The sequence below is a fragment of the Cladophialophora immunda genome (genome assembly GCF_000835495.1).
Source record: "Cladophialophora immunda strain CBS 83496 unplaced genomic scaffold supercont1.4, whole genome shotgun sequence".
Taxonomy (NCBI): domain Eukaryota; kingdom Fungi; phylum Ascomycota; class Eurotiomycetes; order Chaetothyriales; family Herpotrichiellaceae; genus Cladophialophora; species Cladophialophora immunda.
This window is the reverse complement of record NW_015622544.1, coordinates 974,889-988,611: the sequence shown is the minus strand read 5'-3', so window position 1 is coordinate 988,611 and position 13,723 is coordinate 974,889. Positions and strand designations below refer to the sequence as shown.

General features: G+C 51.8%; 3 protein-coding genes and 1 non-coding gene across 4 annotated transcripts; 1 reads left to right on the top strand and 3 right to left on the bottom strand.

Moving 5' to 3' along the window:
• Positions 1–5: 5 nt before the first annotated feature.
• Positions 6–1,154, bottom strand: PV07_06740 (uncharacterized protein; the record flags this gene model as incomplete). Its single annotated transcript, XM_016393752.1, has 1 exon — positions 6–1,154. The coding sequence occupies one exon, from the start codon at positions 1,152–1,154 to the stop codon at positions 6–8; it is 1,149 nt and encodes a 382-aa protein (XP_016247171.1).
• Positions 1,155–1,367: 213 nt separating this feature from the next.
• Positions 1,368–7,055, bottom strand: PV07_06739 (uncharacterized protein). The gene is made up of 2 exons (XM_016393751.1): positions 4,690–7,055; positions 1,368–4,627 (listed from the first exon to the last, which is right to left on the bottom strand). Exon 2 carries the CDS (start codon positions 3,773–3,775, stop codon positions 1,835–1,837), a length of 1,941 nt encoding a protein of 646 aa, XP_016247170.1. The 5' UTR covers positions 3,776–4,627; positions 4,690–7,055; the 3' UTR covers positions 1,368–1,834.
• A 3,292-nt stretch (positions 7,056–10,347) lies between these two features.
• Positions 10,348–10,418, top strand: PV07_06738. Its single transcript has one exon. It is a non-coding gene; the product is annotated as a tRNA-Gly (tRNA).
• Positions 10,419–10,668: 250 nt separating this feature from the next.
• Positions 10,669–13,212, bottom strand: PV07_06737 (uncharacterized protein). The gene is made up of 4 exons (XM_016393750.1): positions 12,580–13,212; positions 12,148–12,516; positions 11,337–12,095; positions 10,669–11,280 (listed from the first exon to the last, which is right to left on the bottom strand). Exons 1-4 carry the CDS (start codon positions 12,853–12,855, stop codon positions 10,945–10,947), a joined length of 1,740 nt encoding a protein of 579 aa, XP_016247169.1. The 5' UTR covers positions 12,856–13,212; the 3' UTR covers positions 10,669–10,944.
• Positions 13,213–13,723: the final 511 nt, after the last annotated feature.

Below are 13,723 nucleotides of genomic sequence, written 5' to 3'. Positions count from 1 at the left end.
GAAGCTCAGACTCCAATGTCTCTTCGGTTTGTATTTTCGGCGTTGATCATTCGCTTCAAGTCGGCAAGGATGTCCCTGAGTGATTTGCAAGGGCCGCGAGGTTCATACAGCGGAGGCTGCTCATGGGCCTCCTCCTCCAACATCATGCTGAGCATTCTAGCGGCTCTCGTGGGCTCCAAGATTCCTTGCCCAGCGGTGGCGCCCTCTGGCACACCAAGCCTGGCTTCGAGCTTCGCAAGCATATCTTCGCTCACTTGGACAAGGATCTGGACTTGCAGGTCGAGGCGCGTTTCGAGAGTGAAACCTGCCAAATTGATGCCTGGAAATAGCTGGGGCAGGGTTGGTTGCAGCGACAGCAGAACAGGCATCGAGTCATGGATGCACGAAAAGATGGTGCGGTAGATGCGGATGAGGCAGATGTAGCATGAGAAAAGAGAGAACATGGTGGGAACGTCGCAGTGTAAGCCTCCGGGACAGGTCGGTACAGCTGGGAAGTAGTCCACGTTCGTGGAACAATTGGGCGCCGGCGAGATCGATCCAAAGGAAGCCAAGATACCGAGTAGAGTCTTTGAATGTTCAAGCATTCGACCGACGAGGAAGGAAGAATTATACGCCAGCTCAGGAGGTAGCGACAATTGAGCGCAGTCCGTCGCTTTTTTGCACGCCTTGACAAGCTCCAGGTCCACATGTATCTCCCTCTGCAGGTCTCCGAGTCGCTTCAGACAGTCACCCTGGGGGTCAATTTGGGAATATACCGGCTGATAGGTGTCTGATAGAGGCTGGAATGTTTGCGATGCATCGATATCCTGCTGCAAGCCGTCTGGCCACCCGTTTTCGAGACCATCGACAGTAATTGGTGCTGGTGGTAACTGCATTTCCCTGCCAGTGCTAGAGTCGGTCTCGGGGGTATCGCTTGGTGTCTGAAGCGTCTGATGGAGAGGCCAGTTCTCCAAAGCATCGGAGGGTTGTCGCCTCGAGGACGGACGACCGGACTTGAGAGCGGCTCCGGTGACACATTCGACATTGGCTTTCCAGCATCGACGGCACTGTGCCGAGTCTGAAGGGCGCTCGCATCGGAGCTTGTGGCGCCTGCAGCGGTCGCAGGCAGAACGGCCGTTGCCTTTGCCATCATTAGGGGGGTGAAACGTCTGCATGCTTTCTGGCGGTGAGGAATGCCATCTCAAGGACAAATCTGGTGCGCCAATTGCAAGGACCGCCGGAGGTTTCGCACCTTCCGAGATCTGCCCCGACTGTGTTTCTGGCCGCTGCTTGAATGCGCCGATTCATGAAGAATCGGAGGTCTACTCGAAAGACAGGAAGAAAACAACGTTCCGATGCTCAGATCAGGCGTCCTCCATGACAAATGGGCCAAGACAAAAATGGTGTGTCTGACAGACTGACATTCATTTTCACGGCCAAATAGACCAATCAGGGTTCTCTATGTCTACCGCAAGGCTGCATTGAACACACGAGGCTGAAAGCTGGAGCAGATACTCTTGTCCCTCGTTCACGAAATCCTGCCACCGGCCCTGAAAACACGAAGTCGACTTGAAGACGCTTTACCGTGTCGATCACACTTCAACCCTCACAACTGTGTCGGACTGATCCAAGTTAGGCCCTTCCGGATACCTAATCTCATCATGATCAACCTCATCCAAGCAAGCCTTGACCTCAACATCGGACATCCACCTCCTGAACGGTCCCAAGTTATCCTCCTGCCCTCGTGCCGTGAGCAGCTTGTGTCTCCTTCGATATCTCATTTCCGCGCCTAGTGATTCGGAGCTATGACTTTTTGTTTCAACAATCGCCTCCTCGAAGTGACCAGACCATGCAATCATTCCGACTCATAGCCTGCAATCATCTCCTCGTCAAAGAATGGCGAGGACAAAGTTTGATCTTTTTGCCCCCTATCCCATTTTATCCGGTAGGTCGCTTTGAACTCTGCTGCAAACTTTCTCAAGGGCGCCGAATCATCCTTCCTCATGGAAATCCACGACATGTAATCGCCAACGACGTAGAGGCCATATCTGGCGCGCGAGAACATCACGTTCAGTCGATTTGCATCAAGGAACCCGGGGCTGCGCACGACGGTGGGATCCACAATGACCACATCGTACTCCATGCCTTGGACGCTGTCGACGGTCTGCAAGACGACGTCCTTGGCTGCTGGATAGAGTTTTTCCATTTGCGCTTTTGATACCTTGAGGAGTCGTTTTTGCTCGATATACGGTGTCAAGATGGCGATAGAGCAAGACTTCTCACGAGTTCCGAATCCGGCGTTGAAGAGACCCCTCAAAATCTTCAGCACCAATATGACATATTCCTTGCAGAATCTGGACCGATGGTAGTTCCGTCCTTGTGCAGCGTCTGGTATGTCGTAGAACACCACGGGTTCGGGGATACCATATGTTTGCCGGTTATGTTCGATGATGTCTTTGGCAAGCTGATCGTCTTCCAGTTCCGAGGTTCGACCATGTTGCAAGAGACCCCCGTAGCAGACGTTGCTGTAAATCCGGGCAATCTTCTCCACGGCCCGGTATTGCACATTGAAGAAGGCCGACGTGAAACCTGCGGACTGAAGGCGTTGTTGAAGTGACATTTCCAACTGCCTCTGAAAAGGGTTGATTATGCTCTTCGCGTCGTCCTTTGTATCATCGCCTCTGATCATAGGACCTAGCTGGTTGGGATCTCCAACCAAGACCTTGCCGACCGCGTTGGGATAGCAGGCAAGTAACGGCCACATTTGGTATTCAGGGACTCGGGCAGCCTCATCGACGACAATCAACTCTGCATCAGCGTAGTGCTTGCAGAAAAAGCCGTCGGCAGCTCCGCCAACAGTTGCACAAATGACTGAAGCGTGATTGATGGTATAAGCTAAGAGCTCCTCTATCTCTTCACCAAGAGTTTCCCATTTCTCGTAGTTGAACTCGTCACCGTCGACGAACCGCTGATACAAGTCTGCGAATTTCGTGAACCGGCTTGCGGTATTGAGTAGGCTCTCTTTACGTAGTCCGGCGATCTCAAGCATCCTCTCGCCTGCAGACAGCTCAATGGCATTCACCCGCTCGTCGCTGACACCTTCATACTTGCGCTCCATGAAGGCTTGACAATGTGCGAGAATCGTATCAGCCTGCCCCGATATCGGCGGACGGGCGTCAGAGTTTTTGGGTGAAGGGTTGTGCTTTTTGGCGGCTAGACTGGCTTGTCTTGCGAGCCTCGCTTCTCGAAGAGCCACTGACTTCTCTGTCTTGATGCTGTGCAGACGAATCACATATTGCTTGTTTGAGCCTCCTCTTTCAGCAACCACTTGCCTCAGCTGTCCATCCAAAGCTCTTGCCACGGAGTCGACGCTTGTGTTGGAAGCTGCTGTGACTAGCACTCGGTGCTGCTTGGCGCTATCTAGGAGAAAAGGTCGAACAGCCTGGATGATGAAATGCGTCTTGCCCGTTCCAGGCCCTCCATGACAAAGGACGAACCCCGCTGGAGCATGGTGTCCGAAACGGATTGCTTCCTTTTGGCTCTCATTGAGGTACAGCCCGTCCTCGTGTGCAAGAGAAGGGTCACTGAGGGATCGGTAAATGTTAAGTTGGGGGACCTTGTCTGGACGAGCTGCAAGTAGTAGCTTTGAAATCCCGCCATCTAGTGATTGCGCTACCTTCTTTTTCAGGTTAATCAAGGCGCTGATAACGTACACAAAGATGCTGTGGCGGTCTTCCGGGATAATGGTGGCATAGACAGTCGAGTTGTCAAGAAGGTACCATATCGCGGCTTGCATTCCACGACTCTGTTTTATCTTGTTGAACTCAGAGAAGGAAGTGACAGGATAATGCTGCCGGTCGCGGTATTCATCTTTGCTGGCGTAGTGGTGGCGCTCAATTGTAGCCCAGGCTACTTCTGGTGGCCCAGTCGGAACAGTTGGTAGGATATTGATGTCCCAAGGTCCGCGCCAAGGTTTTGGACTGTAGTCATCACCGCTGAGGAATCATCAGTCAGGGTTACTCGGGAAGCGTTCTTAGTCAGATGGGCAGATGCTTTGTCTCTCTCAGTGAAGTTTTCTTGGCATCTTCTCGGGACCTTGAAAAGACAGATAAACTGGGTTCGGTTTCCTTCTTTGTGTTCTAACAGCCTGATGCGCGTGTGGAATTCTCGGTTCTTCTCTCTGTCTGCCAAAGCCGACTCGATAAGCGCACCAGACCCCAGCGTACCGAGGTACTCGTCCCAGCTGGCAAAAGCCACTCTTGACGGTTCTGGGGTTTCAGGGACATCCTCACGTTTGATACGACGACGACGATCAGCATCAATAAATTTATTGAAGAACTCCACCCAATATTTTGTAGTCTGTGACATCTTGCTGTGTGCTGGAAGTGTTCCTCGGAATCTTTTCAACTGCGAAGATTGAAGTTGGGAACCGCTGGCCAACTCTCGTGGTGGTGACTCTTGAATGATCTGAAGAGCGATCAAAATTATGTTCTTGCTGTGCGCCGGAAGTGTTCCTTGGAGTGACTTCAAATCCAACAAGCAAAATCGTGAAGCAATGATCAACGCTGGTAGTGGTGACTCTCAGAGAGTTTGAAGAGGAATGTAGTGACGTGTGGTTCTCTGGATGAATGTGTTTTCTGAAAGAGGGCTACTTCTCAAAGTCAAAGAGACGTCAAAGCCACCGTAGGTTAAGAGGGTGAGTGAACTCACCTTGGAAATTCACTGGCGCCGAACTTTCTTCAAGTTACTTGAAGTGCACGCACTGAAAGTTGAGAGCCACGTGAGATTGATAGCTGAAAGAAGGGTGAGGGCCAGTTGAAGTCAAGATGATTATGATTATTACGAAGGTGCCTGAAGGATCCAGCTTTGTTTGGTTTTTTGACCCTCTCGAGTGGCTGAATAGATGGATTATGGGAAGAGTGAGATGGAGACAATGATTTAGGGACAAGCGTAGCGCTGGGTTTCTTTGGCTGTCGTGGGAATGATCCGGGAGTGGCAAACAGGTTCTTCAAGCTGATAAAATGGTGATTGAAGGGCGAGTTTGAGCTTTTCAACTGGGGTAGTGAAGTAGCGAGATTTCGGAATGGGAGTCTGAGAGGGCGATAGAAAGGGAGTGCCCGGGAGTGTGTTTCGATCGGTAAGGATTTGGGAGGCGTTGAAGACCGCTTCAGGATCGAGACTTGAATAGCCGAGTTGATTGTAATGCTAAGCTCAAAGGCCCGTCTGCACAAGGAAGACTCTTGACACGCTAGAGGCGTATCAAACATGCCGTGGGAGTCGACACGAGAACCAAAAGAATGTAGGAATTCGGAGTTGAGAGAGGGCTCGTTGGCAAGAACATCAGCTTCAGTGTATGTGACGAGTTCGCTTTGGTTGAATTCACGGCCATCCGGAGAGCCACCGTCGATATCAAACATGTTCCGACGTTCAGGCATGATCTGACGCAGATCTCTCGAGTTGCTCGCGATGTTCGAACCCTTCAATATTGGTACAGAACCCGTCGAAGCTGCAGAACACAATGACAATCAGGTTGGATTTGCTTGAGTTTCGATATCCAGGCGGCGAAGAATGTTTCGGAGTGTCGACACTTCTGTCTGTCGGGTTGAACTCATATCTGTATTTGAAGAGACACCATTGAGAACGAAGGAGAATTTTCTGCTGGACAGCTTTGATTGCATGACGATGACGCCGCCTGTTCAACATGAAGCTGGCTGTGGATGACTTTCTGCACAAATCCGTATAGATCGTCATTGCGTTTGTGAAGTTCTTGGACCTGCTTCGAATCGACAGTGCTATTTTTCCGTGAGATTGCAATAATCGCACGAAGGAACAATGTGGGAGCTTCTTCGTTCGACATGGCTTCAAGTTTGTGTTTGTTGAACTTTTTCATCCCAGAGATTGTTGGAAGAACCGTTTTCTGAACCACGACATGATGCTGCCTCATGTGCTCTCTCTTGCTGAACTTCTTTGGACGTGAGGGACATTGGACAGTCTCTGGCCGAGGACCTCCTCTTGGTCGACCATGTTGCTTTGCTATCTCTAGGAGTTCCGACGCAGATTTGCTGACCGGTTTTGTGGTCTCGCTAGACTGTCTGGCGGAGGAGGCAGAGTCGACGAGGGGACTGGTAGTCCTGTCGATCGAGGACATCTTGATGGCAGAAATTGGGCGGAACGACTTCTTCAGAGAGCGGCTGAAAGTTGTCTGCACAAAGTATCTGGTTGGTGTGTGGTCTTGAAGTTCAATGCAGGGCAAGCTGGCGAGCCATCATGATCATGTAGAACTGGTAATGTGTGCGATAACCGTCCCGACCTTTGAACAAGAGGGGGAGAGAGAGGAATGCCAGTGTTGACAGGAAGAAAAGTGAGGCATGTTTCCCCATGGAAGGTGCAGCTCAGGCAGCTTTTGCTTGGGTGAAGGACGGTTCCGTAGTTGGTACGGAAGGTGCATCTGTGGCAGCTTTACTTGAGTGAAGAGTGCAGGTGGCTCAAAACTGGCAGGCACGGCAAAAGAATAGCGGAATCTTTGTTGGATTCGAGGTCGTAAAGAAGTCAGGTGCTCGCTTGAAGGTGGTATTGGGTTTGCAATTTGCTGGAAGCAACTGACTCCTCGTCTCTCGCAGCATGGGCGCTGTCATGTCCCAGCTAGCACGTTGAAGAGAGGGAAGTCCAGTGCCTCTGAGTTGAAATGTGTGTTGTTGATGTTGAATGAATAAACGCTGGGATCGAAGTCCCGCCACAACAGGGCCCGCCAGGGTCACCTATCGGATTCCGCCGCTTGTACGATATCGACTGCGGACCGGGTCGATAAAGAGGGGGAGGGTGAAAGAGGAGGTCGGGTTCGGCTTGATCGTTAGATAGGCGGCACGACCAAGGTAGGTTTTTTATCGGTAGAGAAGGTATTCTGAGATGAAGGCCGAATTGAAGACAGGCCGATGAGCCTGCGCAGGCGCGGAGTCTGCCTCGCGGCAACCGTGTTACAGATACACATATCAAGCGGGCAACGAGAGGGGCCGTTGGTTTCACCAGTTGCTGGGAGCAACTGACTACTCGTCTCCCGCACCACGAAGAGGTGGCCCCACGCGGGAGGTATAGGGATTGGATGAGAAGAGAGTAGCAAGACAAAGAAGACGAAGCAATGAAGCAGACGCTGTACAAGGAAAAGTGTTGGTGATTTGAAAGAGTTTGCAATGATGGAGAGAAGAGATCGAATGGAAAGTGATTTTCGAAGACAACAAAGTTCTCGCCAAGGCGAGACAAGGCTGTCACTAAGCCTCGCAATATTGTTCAGTCTTCACAACAGCTAGCCTTGACTCTCTTGGTGACCAGCAATGATAAAGGTTTGGATGCACGTTAGGATACGTCTCTCAATGCTAGTGACCACTATCGGTGGTACCACGCTTGACGAAGAACAACAAGCAGAAGGGGCCGGTGCTGGAGAAGACGGAGATTTCTACACACGTGCTAACACCACCGACAACGGTTTCGTCTCTACGCCTGCGGCTCCCGCCCGGAGGCATTCCCAAGTGTTTCCGCTCATACTTAGAAAATTTTGTCTTAAAACGTGCCGCGGCACGCCAGGTAGGTTGAAATTTCTAAGGGCCTTGGAATCCAAATCCGTATCCGTAGTTGAGAATCGTGTTCGTAGCGGTCGAGGTTCGAGGAGGTCGACAGATCGATCGTAAAGTTAGGGAAGGAACCTGACGAACTCTATGCTCCTCAGTGAGCAGTTCTCACCGAAGAAGCGCTGGCTAGATTTCCTCGCGCTAGGAATAAGAGAGACTTAATGCTACCACTTAGATAGCACGGAGAATGTCAAACACGTAAGTTGGGATTCAGGATAAGTGCTCCAAAAGGTAGGGAGCTACGCAAGTATGAAGAGTAAGTTGAAACATCAGTGATAACCAACCCGCAACATTCAGAGAGACAGATCCAACTAAAACCAGAGCCACATTCCTTTCCGCGTGAGCCCTAAAGCACCAATACTCGATCTTGATTACGGGAATGACAAGCCACACCAGCACCAGCATACTACAAAACAGAACGTGGCCACCCCAGTCTGGAGAATAAGCGCGAGCCCTTAGTACGAGAATTCAGAGAATCCTTACAGGAGGTGGGTTTTAATCCTGACAACTGATACGTTCCATGGGCCGAGCGAGCTGAGGCCTCTGGAGCTACCCGCCATCTGTAGGAGACGGTATTGAAAGGAAGACCCAGGACAGGAGAGTATCTGCCCAACGGACCTATACTATCTGCTACACAGACGTGCAGGCTTTCCAAGCCTGTAATGGCAAGCTGAATAAGTCTGATTCCTTCAGTCTAAAGATCTAGTAGATGGTCCTCGTCGAAGTTGGAATATTATACATCTTTGCGCCATCCGACCTTCATTGGATACTCTTTCGTCTAGTCCATTGAAGTTCTAAAAGTAGCTCGTTGTTCTCCTACGCCTACTTCGCAAGCTAAAAACCACTCCTTTTACACTTTGAGCAACCAGGCTTTGCTTTGCGATAGGGGTCTCGCCGAATAGCTTGCGAGTAAAGCCTTTAGCATGCCGCGAGGTAAGAAAGGAGCGCCTAGGGCCAGAGGCGGGGCGAGATCGGGAGCGAAGGCCAAAGACAAAGCCACAAATTACACGACGGCTCACAACAAGAAGCCTAAAGAAGAGAAAGAGGGCAAAAGATAGCCGGAGAAGAGAAAGCTGCTGAAGAGAAAGCTGCTGAAGAGAAAGCTGCTGAAGAGAAAGCTGCTGAAGAGAAAGCTGCTGAAGAGAAATCCGTCCAGGGGAAGCTCGCCGCGAAAAGTTGTGTGGGCGATGGGAACGCTCAGCCGCGAATGCAAAGGAACTGATGAGAGAAGCCGGGCTCGTACCGGAGAACAAGACCAAGAGGAGGCGACCTGCTGTCTGAACCACATGAGACGAGCGACCTACGCGATGGGAATGCATACTGTCTTCGAAAAGGCTTCCAGTATTGGGTCAGGGTTGTCGGGGAGAGCTGGTTTCTTAAAAGTGCGAAGGATAATCGACATCTGGTTATCCACAGAGGGGGTGAACCATAATGATGGCTGACGGATCGCGAAGCGCTGGCGGACACGAGATGATCATGAACGAACTACAGCACAGAGCTTAAAGGTACAACACCACTGGACATCGTAGCATTGAGCATAGCATCAGAGGACCAAATCTGAATATGACATGAGTTTGGTTTGCCGCCCGAATAAACCGACATTGAGCAACACTGATCCCGGGCCGGTAAATATAAGGCATGGTTCGTACCAGGAGTAGCATTCCTTTCCAATAAATACAATGGGCGGAAGTGCGTCTAGTCTACCTCTGACTGTTCATGGCCTGCTACCATTGATCTACCTACCGGATTTACTTCCACAAGTGTAAACACACTACTGCTAACTTGAAATCTTTGCCTTCATCAGCCGTCACAGACAAGAACATGAAGTATTTTCTCGAGGATCCTAGGCTATCTTATTCTGGAAGCGCTGCTACCAAATTGTCATATCCAGGCCGCGAAGGCCAGGATGGTGGTAATCCAGATTCCAGATTCCAGAGAGATCTCTCTCTCTCTCTCTCTCTCTCTCTGGGAATGCCTCAGGGCGGCGAATTCGACGGCGATTTCGTACCACCGCGAATTCGCTTGATGCTTGGCAGAAGGTTACCACACCTAATTTGGCTAGTGTCTATTTTTCCTTGTCATGAATCTATTTCCTGTTGCTATTCCAGACCTCGCCGCCGCCTGACCTAGTCGCCGCCTGTTTGTATAGCCAACCTTGGTGTTGATCTCTCAACTATCCTGTGAATTAGGCAGAAAGCCTTGTTGCCTGGCCTCGACTAGCCTAGTAGTCCGTTTGCGCACTCGTTTAAGCCTGCCACTGTCACTGCCACTGCCAATGCCAGAAGGCGCCGTTGACGGAGGTAGTCGCTCGCGGACTAGTTCAGGAGAGTCATCAGGCGAAGTAGCCATTCACAGCCTTCTCAAGTGGTCGATGGAGGTGGTCAGGATAGCCTTGCCTAGCACACCAGAGAGGAGGAATATCGGCCATTGCACAGACTAGGTCAGGCGGCGGCGAGGTCTGGAATAGCAACAGGAAATAGATTCATGACAAGGAAAAATAGACACTAGCCAAATTAGGTGTGGTAACCTTCTGCCAAGCATCAAGCGAATTCGCCGTCGTACGAATTCGCCGCCCTGAGGCATTCCCGAGTCTGTGACTCGAGTGGGTTTTCGGAAATAAGGTTGCCAAGGACCCTTGGCAAGAGCATTTCTTCCGACAATTCACCTCCACTTCTATGAAGCTGTCAGCGCTAGAAAGAAATGTTATTCATATATTACAAGTTCCTACTTTCTCCCAACAATAACAGCACTGGTGGTTTAGTGGTAAAATCCATCGTTGCCATCGATGGGCCCCGTGTTCGATTCACGGCCAGTGCAGACAAAGCACACAATTTATTTTTTGTCCTTCTTGTCCTTCTTTTTCTTTTTTTTCTTTTTTCTTTTTGTGCCTTTTTGTTTTTCGTATTGGTCGCTGAGTGTGTGCGGGTGGGTGCATGCTTGGCACTGCCCAAAGCTGTCAGACGGAGCTGGAAGGGCTTCCGCTCTTGACGTCCTACGTAGGGATTGACAGTACAAATACGGAGGTACATCTCTATACCTCGTCCGAGGAACTGTTGGAGATCGGCAGTCTCTTTCTCTTTTGCCTCGAGAGCAAAGAATTACAATCTGATACTCTCGGCGGGCTCTAATAGTACCTAGCAACCTTTCCTCTCAAATGTGTGTCAGGAAGAGTAACATGTCTTGCAAACCAAAGGAATAAATGTATTGTCGTCAAGTCAAAACTCGAAGGGCAACTATGCAATCTTTGACATCTACAGCCTTCCCCCCAGGCACCCAATACAAGACTCCCGACCTCCAAGTTGATGCTCACAGGCTGATCGATTACAGACAGGGGGGAGCTCTTTTATAGCCTGGCGCCAGCCTTCCTCCTCGCTTCCCTCTCTCTATCCCTCAGCAGCCTCCGGAGGATCTTGCCGCTGGCGCTCTTGGGGATGACGTCGATGAACTCGACGCCGCCGGCGAGCCATTTGTGGCGGGCCTTCTCCTTCTCGACGTGTTTGATGATGTCCCGTCTGAGGAGGCTGTCGCTCTCCTCCAGGCCTATCGACTTGGCCTTGACGACAAAGGCCTTGGGCACCTCGCCGGCGCGGTCATCGGGGACGGGGATGACGGCGCAGTCGGCCACGGCGCGGTGGTTGAGCAGGCACGCCTCGAGCTCTGCCGGGGCTACTTGGTGACCCTGTGGGCTGTTAGCATTGATACACGCAGAGCCTGTCCTCGCGAGGGTTTACTCACCTTGACCTTGATCAGCTCCTTTATGCGGTCCACAACCCAGATGTGCTCATTGCCCTTGGGCGACACTCTAAACTCCACCTCGTCTCCAGTCCGCATAAATCGGCCTTCGGGCATGTCCACAAAGGTTTCCATTGTGGCCTTTTGGTTCTTCAAGTACCCAAGCACGACGCTGGGAGACTTGACGAGGAGCTCACCGGGTTGGTTGTACCCGGTGATTTCGTTCCCTTCCGCGCTCATGACTTTGGCCTCGTATCCGGGGATCAGACATCCCGAGGAGCCAAACCAGATATCGGTTGGAGATGTCGAGCACACGACGGTGCACGTCTCTGTGAGACCGTAGCCTTGTCGAACCTTCCACGAGGGAAACTGGGCGGCCAATTCCTCGGCGGTCTCTTTGCCCAGTGGAGCAGCACCCGTGAAGATGGAGGTTACGCTCGATAGGTCGTATTTGCGGGTCAGATCCCGGTTCTTGACCATGGCAATGATGATCGGGGGTACAATGTAGAGCGTGTTGATTTTGAATTTCTGGATCCCATTGAGGAAGTTGTTCAGGTCGAACTTTGGAAGAATGATGACTTGGTCGCCGCGGTACGTCGAAGCGTGGCAGATGACAATCAACCCATAGATATGCGATTGAGGCAGTAGACCTAGGGCAACATCACGATAGCGAGGGGCAATTGCGTCGCGGGCGGGCTGGTCATAGACGGAGATCTGGACGGTGTTGGCGATGACGTTCTGGTGGGAAATCATGACCCCTTTCTGCGTTTCATGTCAGGACCGTCTCGTGTTCCAGAAGGAATAGCCAACTTACAGGCAGTCCGGAGGTCCCGCTGGAGTAGCACAGGAATGCGGTCTGCCGTGCACCCTGACCCTTCTCCCATTTGATCGGTTCCAGCTCGGGTAGGGATTTGCCTTGCTTGGTCAATTGAGATAGGGTCTTGAATTCCTTGGGGATGGGGGGGTCGTTGGGCATTTCGCAGATGTAGACGTTTTTTCTGGGGATGTTCGACTTGGCCGCGGCGTCCAGGGCAGTCTGCAGCAGGGGCATCACGGTGAAGAGAACCTTGGACCCGGAATTGGTGAGTTGGTAGCTCAGCTCGTCGGCGTTGAAGGCGGCGTTGGCAGGCGCGGAGATGCCATTGAGTCTGTGGATGGCCCAGTTCAGCGTCATGATGTCTATCTATTGTCTCCCGTCAGCACTTTTTCTTCCCACAGCATCTCCAAGAGAAAGGGCCCGATGTACCGTGTTGAGGGCGAAGATGCCCACGACTTTGTCATATTCCGTGCCCTCATTAACTCCCCAGCCAAACTCCTTGGCCAGCGCGCGAGACAGGCTGTCGACATCCTCTTTCTGTCGCCGCGCAGAGATACTCTTCCCCGTCAGACCGCAGGTGTATGCTTCCTTGGACTCGGCGTAAGGGACCCGGCCGTACTGCTCATCGAGCATGAATTCGCATATGGGCACGGTGTCGGGAATTTCGGGCAACGGGGGGATCCATTTCATAGGATAGAAGACCATGGTTGCGGTGTTGTCGAGACCGATTCCGGCGACAGGGTTCTTCAGAAAGAGAGATAAAGTGATGCGCTGCCCGTTGCACCTGTGGAGAGGAGTTCAATGACACTGTGCCCTGTCTTTTTTCTCTCTCTCTCTTTCCCTCTCTCCTCTTTCGGTGCAGGGCTTTAGGTAAAGAAAGTCCGATGGATTGAAAGCAAGGGCTAGATTTCAAACAAAAACACCCAACACGCAAAGATCAATGAATGGGCAAGCGGAATTACCTTCGGCCGAGAAAGCTCCATGGGATTGGGAATGCGATAGGGACAGTCAGCTTTGCTTTACCCGAGGTTCATGTACAGCTCCCCCCTTGCCCAGTAGGGGTGGTGGTGAGTGGTCCAGACGCCCTCTTACCCCAGAGCTAGCACCCAAATCTCCCCCATCGTTGGCCGGTCTAGGCGTTGCCGCAGCTTTGCCGGGCACTCAAGTTGCTTCGTGGGCGGTGATAGCTTGGGGCGGTCGTGGGTGCGTGTTCCGAGTCCCAAGGAGCCCGGTGGACGCCCGGTGGGAGCCCGGTGGCCCCGTGCGGGCGCCCCCCCAACGATGATTTTGTCAGTACTTCCTCCCCTAAGAATAACTAAAAAGCAGGGAATCAAAGTTGCCCGTTGTCCGAGTGCGGGGAAGTCGGCAAATGAATCTCCCAGGCGAAATCTCTGGTCGTTGTCACCGTCTTGGCGGCCACCACAGGCAATACTGGTTCCGCTGCATCTGGATCGTGCCTTGTAAACCGTACGAGCAGGGGAAAAAACCATCGTTCGAGGGCGCTCTCCTCTCTTTATAGAAATAAGCCTACGCACGGCCCCTTACGAGTAAAATGATAAACAACTCGGAATCG